At 43.4% G+C, this 10,089-nt stretch overlaps 1 protein-coding gene across 1 annotated transcript in view; it reads left to right on the top strand.

The window, feature by feature from the left end:
- The first annotated feature begins 2,483 nt into the window (after positions 1-2,483).
- The window catches only part of PCOLCE2 (procollagen C-endopeptidase enhancer 2), a 65,069-nt gene continuing 57,463 nt past the window's right edge, over positions 2,484-10,089 (top strand). The window contains exons 1-2 of the mRNA XM_012437152.3: positions 2,484-2,747; positions 3,770-3,878. Of these exons, the coding sequence (XP_012292575.1) occupies positions 2,665-2,747; positions 3,770-3,878 (192 nt within the window). The 5' untranslated portion in view covers positions 2,484-2,664. The remainder of the gene's footprint in view (positions 2,748-3,769; positions 3,879-10,089) is intronic.

Here is a 10,089-nt window from a genome sequence, read left to right as displayed (position 1 = left end):
GTTGTTGATTCTCTGTGCAACCTGGGACCTACAGAGACTGAATAATAAGTATCAGTTCACCCACCACTTTACTTTTTTTTTTTTTTTTAAAGAATCTACCCGCAGGACTTTTGTTCTTTCTCTCTCTCCACTTTTCTATTGTCTGGGTTTCTGTAGCTCCCTGTCCCATTATATTAATTCTGTATCACAAAAGTCCAGAAACTGGTCTCACAGAGATGGACCTCACACAAACCTTCAAAGTACACTTGAGTCTTGGTATGGTTTGGCTGTGTTCCCACCCAAATCTCACCTTGAATTGTAATAATCCCCAGGTGTCAAGGGTGGGACCAGGTGGAGGTAATTGAATCATGGGAACGGTTTCCCCCATGCCGTTCTCCTGATGGTGAGTGAGTTTTTATGAGATTTGACGGTTTTATAAGGGGCTTCCCCACTTCTACCGTCACCCTGTGAGGAGTTGCCTTCTGCCACGCTTGTAAGTTTCCTGAGGACTCCCCAGCCATGTGGAACTGTGAGTCAACTAAATTTCTTTTTTTTAATAAATTACCCAGTCTCGGATATTTCTTCATAGTGGTGTGAGAACAAACTAATACAAGTCTCTCTCAATTTTAACACATCAACTTTTCAGGACATTTAAGGTTTATAATTTTGGTCAGAACTGTAGTTCCAAGTCAAATATGTGTTTTTAAGAACAAATAATATGGTCTTAGTAAACTGTAAAATCACATGGTAAAATCAACGTCTTTCTTATGAGTGTCAACAACAACAGAATGATTGGTGTTAAACTCCTAACTCTTTAGTGAGCATATGAACACAGTCATCAATCTACAAATTAAGAAATGGTTGTGTATTTTAGTCCAAATAGTTTCCTATCTATTTAGGCACATTTAATACTTTGTTTTTTAAATTTTGAAAACTTAGCTTAGTTCTGAATGAAGTATTTTCTGGCTTACAAGGACTACAAATCATTACCAGAAAGTGAATTGAGCAATATTTTCACTTTATAATTTCAAATTTTTACTTTCAAATAATAAACAATCATCTAAAAACACTTATGCTATTAGATAGCATAGTCTTGAAATGTGTGCAAAATAAACAACCATTTATTCTCCTGTTCGCTGTTTTAAAGACATTTTTATTGGGTTGAGGGTGTTTCAGGATATAAAGCAGTTTGCCAAATTCTGTCATCCTTTTTTTTAAATGTCATACAGGGTGTGGTGCCTTTAGAGAATTTTTGAAAGCTGTAGTTTGATGTTTTTGCCTTCACTTTTTCAAAAAATGTTAAGGTAATCTAAGTCCCGTCGGTATATTCAGGTTCCTAGTATAGGCTTCAGGGTGCCCTCACTATGAAAAGTCAGAATATTTCCTATAGCCAGTTGTAAGTTGTACTTACTTCCTTGCCAGCGAGTTTAGGTTCTTAACAGCTCATTATTAAAAATGAAGTCTTGGTAAGTACTACTTTAATACTTAATTTTCTTGCTTAGTAAGGTGAGAGCAATTTAGAAGGAACAACTCAAAGGAGGCCTCAAAGTTAAGTTGTATCTCCCATGCCTGGTGATTACTGAAAATCTCAACGCATCTACTCTGTTCTTGTTATTCTTTTAGTAATCCCTGGTTATTAGGAAGCCCTTAACAAAATAAATGTTTAAAATTATATTTCTATAACTAAGTAAAAGTAAAAGAGATTGTTAATTCCACAAGGCTGGAATTGTTCTTCTAAGAAAAACAAATTCTCCGTAAATTTTAACCCCTCTACAGAAAGAAGTTGTTGGAAAGGTCTAAGAACAGAGAAACACCATTTTCAGAACATGACATGGGATGGTGAGATTTGCTGATTTGGTTCCGTCCTCATTATTTGACATTTAATGACAGTTCACACAGAAGTCGCTCACCTGAGAACCCATGTTTAAATCCCGGCACAGAGACAATCTCCCCTGTCATTGTCACACCAGTGAAAACACAAAAGAATCTGGAGAGAGAGAGAGAGAGAGAGAAGAGGAGTTAAAATATGATAGAATCCCTCTTCTCCTTTCCCCTTTCTTTCCTTGGATCTGGGTTTTGAAGGAGACAAAGAAGGACCCCCAGGCTTTTCAGCAGCCGGCACGCGCGACTACTTTTTATTTAAAAGCCACTGGGAAAAACATTCTCCAAAGCAAACCCAGAAGCCCTCCCTGAGAATCGTCTGTGGGCGTCGGGGCCCGGGCCGCCGTAGTACCACTCCGCAAGGGGTTCCTCTTCTCTCCGGGGTCCCTGCGGGCGGGACGCGAGACGACTCGTGGGTCCCGGGGTGCCGGGAGGAGACGCCCGCACGTCCCAAGAGAAGGGGCGGCTCTGGCCTCGGAGCCGCCCCTCCTGCCGCCGGAGAACAAACGGGATATTCAGCACTGGCCTGTGGCTGCCAGAGCAGCTCCTCAAGGGAAATTAAGCGTCGAGTCAGACGGCACCGTAATCGCCTTTAAAAGAGCCCCCGCCCCGCGGGCCGCGCACCCCCGGCTACCTGGGCCGCGGGGCGGCGGTGCGCGCGTGAGAGGGAGCGCGCGGGCCGCTGAGCGCCGGTGTGAGCCAGCGCTGCTGCCAGTGTGAGCGGCGGTGTGAGCGCGGTGGGCGCGGAGGGGCGTGTGTGCCGGCGCGCGCCGTGGGGTGAGAACCCCGAGCGTCTACGCTGCCATGAGGGGCGCGAACGCCTGGGCGCCGCTCTGCCTGCTGCTGGCCGCCGCCACCCAGCTCTCGCGGCAGCAGTCCCCTGAGAGGTAACGCGACCCCCGCCCGGGCTCCCTCTCTCTCCCCTCCCTTCCTCCACCCCTGCAGCCTCGCCAGCTGCTTTACTCAGACCGCTTCGGCGCGCCTGGGTGACCCAGCGCGAGACCCTGCGCTCCCCGCGCGCTGCAGGCGCCCGCCATCCCCGCGTTGGCTGAGCCCGGGACCTCGGGACCCATCCCTACTCTCGGGCTCCCTCCTGGCTTCCCAGCCCGGCCTGACGGATGGCTCTGCAGCTGGCTCGGCCACCACGTGGCGGGGCTTAACTGACTTGTGTCTCCTCTCTCTTCAGGTCTTTGGAGGCGGGAGGGAAGCACGGGGGCCCAAATATGTGGACTCTGGTTTACTGCTGAGGATTTTTTTTTTCTTCCCCAAGAGGCTTTGCCCGGAGACGTAAACTAGGGAACAACCCTAGCGGCACGGCGCCTACGGAGCCGCTCCGGAAAGTTAACTCTTCGCCAACCTCCGGACGGCCCCAGGAGCTGGGCTGTGGGACCCACCCCATGGCCAACTTTGGCATCACCTCTTCAACCTCCATCAACATCAGCCTCCCTTTTGATGGCCAGTGATTTTCAGAAAGGGGGAGGAGAACTGGGCATCTCTCCCAATATGGGAACGTCAAACTTTTTTATATTAATCAACTGCTTGTCTATCTTTCTTTAAAACCATGCTCCTCATTCAGCCTGGCTCTTACCTTCTCTCCCACTCCCCCCAGTTAAATGGATGTATTTACTATTTTCCTACAAGACATTGCCACAATACCGAGGACTTGATTATAGATATAAAATCTTGTGTTATTATGATGGCGACATATGGCAGCTGGACTGAATGCTTTATCAGGCTATAATTTAAATATTCTAAGAGCTAGCAAGCTTTCGGATCCCTTATATGGTGCAAGCATTGATTAATCTACATTAACTTTTATTTATATTAATATGCTACACCTTTCTGAAGGTAACATCAGATTGTTAGACCATTTTTCAAATTACATATCTTTTCTTCTTTGTCTTCCCAGACCTGTTTTCACATGTGGCGGCATTCTTACTGGAGAGTCTGGATTTATTGGCAGTGAAGGTTTTCCTGGAGTGTACCCTCCAAATAGCAAATGTACTTGGAAAATCACAGTAAGCATTTTTTAAAAAGGTATTCTCCTGGAAGTGGGTGTTGGAAACAGTGGAAGGCTGCTGCCTTTTTCCCCTGGTGGTAGGATTTGTGTAAGAGGCAAATACCTAAAATAGTGAAATGTTGAATTTACCCCAACTATTTGGAAGATCTTTATTAATGTAATAGATCTAGTCGTGTCCTGCATTAGTGATTACAAACGCACAAGATAATGCTTGAAGGAATAAATTCTTAAAACAGATGTGTTTCTGAAAACCCAGTGTGACTCAGTTGAGTTTTATAGATTCATAATTAAGGCTGTTTTCAGTTGAAGGCCTGTTGTAATGACTTTTAGAAGCTTTTTGTTGCTCGTGCCTTCATAAATTCCCAGTGGGAAACAGAAGATCAAAGATAGTGCTTTGACTACTCTATGCACATTAGGAAAGGAACAAGGAAAAAAAAAACTCACTTAATGTTCCTGGGTTGAAACCACCTCTAAAGGCAGTCTAAGAATAGAGAATTAATGGGGGGAAGGAATCTAAATAGTAACCAAGGGTCAATAAAATGTTCATGCTGGTTAGTAATGACATAGATTATGCTGAGTCAAGATAAGAGGCTGAGTTTGAAGACAGCAATTTTTTTTTTTAACTGATTTAGAGTCAACTAGAGTGAGTCATCTTTCCAGTCAGCATAGGATTGACTGTTATCTTCTTCACTTTTTCATTGTTGGGAAGTTGTTTAGTAATTGAATACATTGGTTCACTGAGAGCTTCATTCAGTCAGATTGTACCACTGGAAGATTTATGAATTTTTAAAAAGTAGCTCCCACTGACTGTGTAAACTAACACTTACTGTGTGCCAGGCATTTACTGTGCTGAGTAGATAACAAGTATAATCTCCCAGAATCCTCAAAACAACTCTCTGAGAAAGTTTCCATTATCATCCCCATTTTATAGATGGGGAAGCTGAGGCCTGAAACAATTATAGAAATTGACTTGATCAGGCAGTTGGTAAGCCCAAGTTTATATAAAGTAAAATGTATTTTGCAATAAGGTATTCTCACTGAGGTCGTTTTGCAGGCAGACATGAGCGGTCCCCCTCCATAATATAAAACTCAGCTCTTGGGCCGGGCGTGGTGGCTCATGCCTGTAATCCCAGCACTTTGGGAGGCCGAGGCGGGTGGATCACGAGGTCAAGAGATCAAGACCATCCTGGTCAACATGGTGAAACCCCGTCTCTACTAAAAATACAAAAATTAGCTGGGCATGGTGGCGCGTGCCTGTAATCCCAGCTATTCAGGAGGTTGAGGCAGGAGAATTGCCTGAACCCAGGAGGCGGAGGTTGCGGTGAGCCGAGATTGCGCCATTGCACTCCAGCCTGGGTAACAAGAGCGAAATTCTGTCTCAAAAAAATAAAACAAAACAAAACAAAAAAAAAACTCAGCTCTTATATGCCTTGATGGCCTCTTGTAAAATACCAACCATGTCACAAACTGGTACAGATTTCATTATGTTACTGTAGCATATGTGGCCAGGAGAGAAGTCATAGAAAATAGATTTGAAATACTATTAACATAAATGTGAAATAAGGCTCTGAAACAAAAATAAAAGCAACTTGATTTTCATACTGTAATTGTGTTTTAAATGCAATTAAAGTTTTAAACGACCCTAGAAAATCAATGGCTTAGAGGCATCATGTGCCCAAGTAGAAATTCATTGTTAGCCATGTGTTCTGAGTATTGCGGACAGTGTTGGTGTGACATTCAACTTTGACTGGGGTTGAGGGGCATGTCCAGTGAAAATTTACCTTGATAAAGGAAGAGTTTGCCTTAGGAGAGGCATGATTTCCTGTGTAGGAGTGGGAAGGTTAAACAGACGCTGCATCTGGATGTCCTGTGAAGAGAAGGCCTGTGAGTTCAGCAGTCACTTCCCTGAATTCAAATTCCAGCTTCATCACTGTAACTATGTGTCCAGGATTTACCTCCTTTAAACCTCAAGATGATTGTGAAGACAAAGTGAGATAGTGTAAAACCCTTCCACTCAGTGCCTGAGTGGAGAAGAAGCTTGATTTGTCTGAAGAACAAATCGAAGAGGTTGGAGTAGCTGGAACGGAATGAGCAAGGGGACAGTGGGAAGAGAAGTGAAGAAGGTGAACAGGACCCTGTAGGCCATGGTGGGGAGTTTGAATTTCGTTTTGAGTAGGAGCCACTGGAAGATCTTAAGCAGAGGAATGAGCTTATCTGATTTTAAAAGGTCACTCTGGCATCTGTGTGGAGGATAAACTGTAGGAAGTTAAGAGTGGAAACAGAGAGACCAACTAGGAAGCTATTGTGGTATCCAGGAGAGGGAAGACAGTGGAGTAGACGAGGTAGTAACAAAGGAGACGAAAAAACGCGGAGTCTGCTGCCTGCAGTGTTTTCTCAGCAGCTCTGCCTGCAGTTAGGATATTGTGGCACTAGCTAGGAGGACACCCGCACCAGGCTGTGTCTCCCTGCTTGGCCATTCCAGACAGGACTGCGCTCTACTATGGCCTTGTCCAAGGCCATCTAGTAAAGGTTTTTCCAAAGCTGATTGGTCCAGCCCATTTTTCTGTTCCTGCAGTCAGTAAACCAAGACTAGTGTTCCCATTGGGTGATTCAGTATCACTTTTTTTTTTAAAGTTCTTTTTGGCTAAACATTGAGTAAACTTATTACTCAATGCAAAATAATCCTCTCCAATTTTACTGAGGTGGCTGACCATGTCCACAACCAAATCCACCTCTAACTGGAATTCGGTTGCTCACCCAGCCCCAGCCTCAGCTTTCTTGTGTACCAGGGGGCATAGCGCTCTGTCTGTAGGTATCTCTGTCAGCTTCTCCTCTTGTGAGTCTTGCAGGTCACTCACCCTCCTGCTGGTCTCTGGATGGCTGCAGTGTATAGTGGCAGTCACAATCTCTGGGGGCAGATGAAGGTAATTGCAGAGATACTGGATACTCTCATTGGTAAGGTACCAGTAGAAATGTCTCCAGGCAAACTGTTCCTTCACGTAGCCTCGGGACTTGAGAGACTGCATGGCCTTTATGACATGAAAGTTGGGCACGTTCTTATCTGCCAGCTCCGGGTGCTTAGGCGTGGAGACACCCTTCTTGGCCACCATGACTCCCTCCTTAAAAAGCAGTTCATAAATGGCAATCCGGTTCTTCTTAGGCATCAACATCATGGTGGCTGTAGGGTCTGGGGCCAGGGCTAGATTCAGTGTCACTTTTATTAAAATACCACAGAGACCACTGAAGATGGGAAAGTCTCAGAGTGGTCCTTAAACTGTAGTTCCCGTAGCTGGGGGGGATGTGTCTTGCTTTCACTCACTGGCCTCCCATTCCATTCCTCCAAACTGGGAATGTGTCCCAGCATTGTAGCTTTCACCGCTGAACGGTTTTCATTAAACTCTATCGTATCAACGGAAGAGTGGGAAATGTCTGATTTTCACTTTTGCTTTAAGAAACATGAATCTCAGTTGTTTCCACCAAACTTCCAGTCTTTCGTATTGGACTTTCTGATATGGAAGTACAGCCTGCAGATTGGAAATTTGGATTTGTTCTTACATTATAGTACCTTAAATTTTTTATAGCAATTTCTTAGACTGCTGTACTGTTCCAGCACACTATATTGGCTATTTAAATGTAAAGTAATTAAGTTAAAAATTTAGTTTCTTAGTCATACTAGCCACATTCAAGTGCTCAAGAGCCACATGTGGATAGTGGCTGCCTTACTGGACAACACAAAATATGGATATTTCTGTCATCACAGTTTTTTTTTTTTGTGGACAGTGCTGTGCTATTAATAGAAAAATTTTATGGCTAATTTTACTTACATAGGGTTATGTTGAGGACAGAGGAGCTCCATGCTGCTTAGTTGTACTTCTGCTTTGTAAATAGGGAAGCTGCTATTGGTTCTTTGTAGTTGTTTGAGCTGTGACTGGAACTCTAGACTCTTGACTCAGCTTTATCACTAACAGTTGATGGCCTCAACTAGTCTTAGGTTTTACTAATTACTTTTACTGAGTATGTTCTCAAAAATGTGTGCTAAGAGACTAAATTTGAGAATTTGAGTATTAAGAAACAATGGAATATTTTGTAATTCATGATGGGGTTGAGGGTTTCTTAGTTTCCTGTAGGAGTTGATTCTGGGGACTATAACCTAAAAGACACCTGCATAAAATACCCTGATTTTCATATATGGGGATGTGGGCATAAGTGAAATATGATTTGACAGCTAAGGTATATGTAAACCTTTGGAAAGTAATGACGGGTCTTAGAAGCAGGCTTAGAAGAATAGCAGGATTGGAGTGAGACGTAAGTCATGCTGATTTAAGAATGAGAACCAGTAACTCCACTTGTATTAAGCCCTGCAGCAAGAAATGAAACTCCAAAAGTTGACATCCCACCACCTGGATCCTTCTATTACAGTGGTTCTTCTGCAGTTTGAGATTGTGTGCAGAAGAAAACAGTAAGAAATCTCTGAGATCCGTAAAGGAAGCAGGGGAGAGTGGACCACTCTAAACAAAAGCACAGTTGGTGTGATGTATTTCATTGCAACATAGGCAAGACACATTTAGAAGAGCCCACGAGGCATGGTGCTGGGTGCTGGAGACACATAGGTGACTTTGGAGGTGATAAACACATGGGGAGCTACCTGCTAGGATGTGTTCCCAAGGCCCTGAGTGGGAAGTGAGACAGAGCCCACCAGGCATTTTCCATTCTGTGCTCCACAGGCACCCCAGGCATTAGGATCACCATGCCATTAATAGCTTCATTATAAATTCATTGCAAACTTGGCAAATCTTCAATACTTCTGTTCCTTGATATTTTCATTCATAACTTGTTCTTTTTAAAATTCCCATAATAGAAATACATATTGATGATTTGACATAAATGTCTTTTTTTAAAAAAAAAGAAAAATAGGCATACGTTGGGAGGCTGAGGTGGGTGGATCACCTGAGGTAAGGAGTTCGAGACCAGTCTGGCCCGACGTGGTGAAACCCTGTCCCTACTAAAAGTACAAAAATTACCTGAGTGCAGTGGTGGGCACCTGTAATCCCAGCTACTCTGGAGGCTGAGGCAGGAGAACCACTTGAACACGGGAGACAGAGGTTGCCGTGAGCCGAGATCTCACCATTGCACTCTAGCCTGGGCAATAAGAGTGAGACTCTGTCTCAGAAAAAAAGAAAGAAAAGAAAAATAGACATTAATAGCAAAAATAAGACCTTGTGAAAGCAACTCTATTCAGGGTTTGACTTTGGCTGCATATGGTGTGGGTGGCTGAGTGAAACCATCTGAAGCTTTGTTTATAGTAACTGCAAACCAGAGGAAACTTGAAACCTAGACCCTTCTGGGAACTCTCCTTGAACAGGTAAATAGGAAGTTTTGTTTAAAATTGGTTCCCAAACTTAAAACCAAATATCACATCTGATTGTCTAAGGCAATTGCTGTTATGTTATCTAAGTGAAACAGCAATTGGTATGCAGACATCACTGGAAATGCTTTTGTTCTTAGATTTAAAACTGGGCATAATTTACAAATCTGTTTTTAAAAGGCAATGATCTGGCCAAGTGCAGTGGCTCACACCTGTAATCCCCACACTTTAGAAGGTGGCAGAGGCAGAAAGATCACTTGAGCCAGGAGTTCAAGGCTCCTGGAGTGAGCTGCGATCACACCACTGCACTCCAGCCTGGGCAACCTCTTCTCTAAAGTGTAATAATAATGATAAAGAAACAAACAAACAATAAAATGAGGCAATCCATGTATGTCATCCTATTGTTAAAAATCATTAGGTTTTTATTATTTATAATTTAAAGGTACTGAAATTAGTCAGTTATTTAAGGTTTCAGTCATTTTATTCTCAGCATAAATCTAGCTTGAGAAAAATCAGAAAACACTGGGCAAAAATTTAGTTTTGGCATCCACCTAGAATACAACTTTTTATCCCTTTATGAAGAAAATATCAGAAGGGCCAGGCATGGTGGCTCTGACCTGTTAGCCTGAGAATGAGGATCACTTGTGGCAAAGTATTTAAGATCAGAGTTCAAGATCAGCCTGGACAACATAAAGAGACCCTGTCTCTACGCATTTTTTTTTTAATTAGCCAGATGTGGTGACACGCACCTGTAGTCCTCACTACTTGGGTGGCTGAGATGAGACGATCTCTTGAACCCAGGAGTCAGAGGGAACAGTGAGCTATGATTGTGCCACTGTACTCT

Source organism: Aotus nancymaae, unplaced genomic scaffold (genome assembly GCF_030222135.1).
Source record: "Aotus nancymaae isolate 86718 unplaced genomic scaffold, 86718_ANA_hifiasm-v0.15.2.pri h1tg000019l, whole genome shotgun sequence".
NCBI lineage: Eukaryota > Metazoa > Chordata > Mammalia > Primates > Aotidae > Aotus > Aotus nancymaae.
The sequence above is the reverse complement of the archived record's forward strand: the minus strand, read 5'-3'. Positions and strand labels throughout refer to the sequence as shown.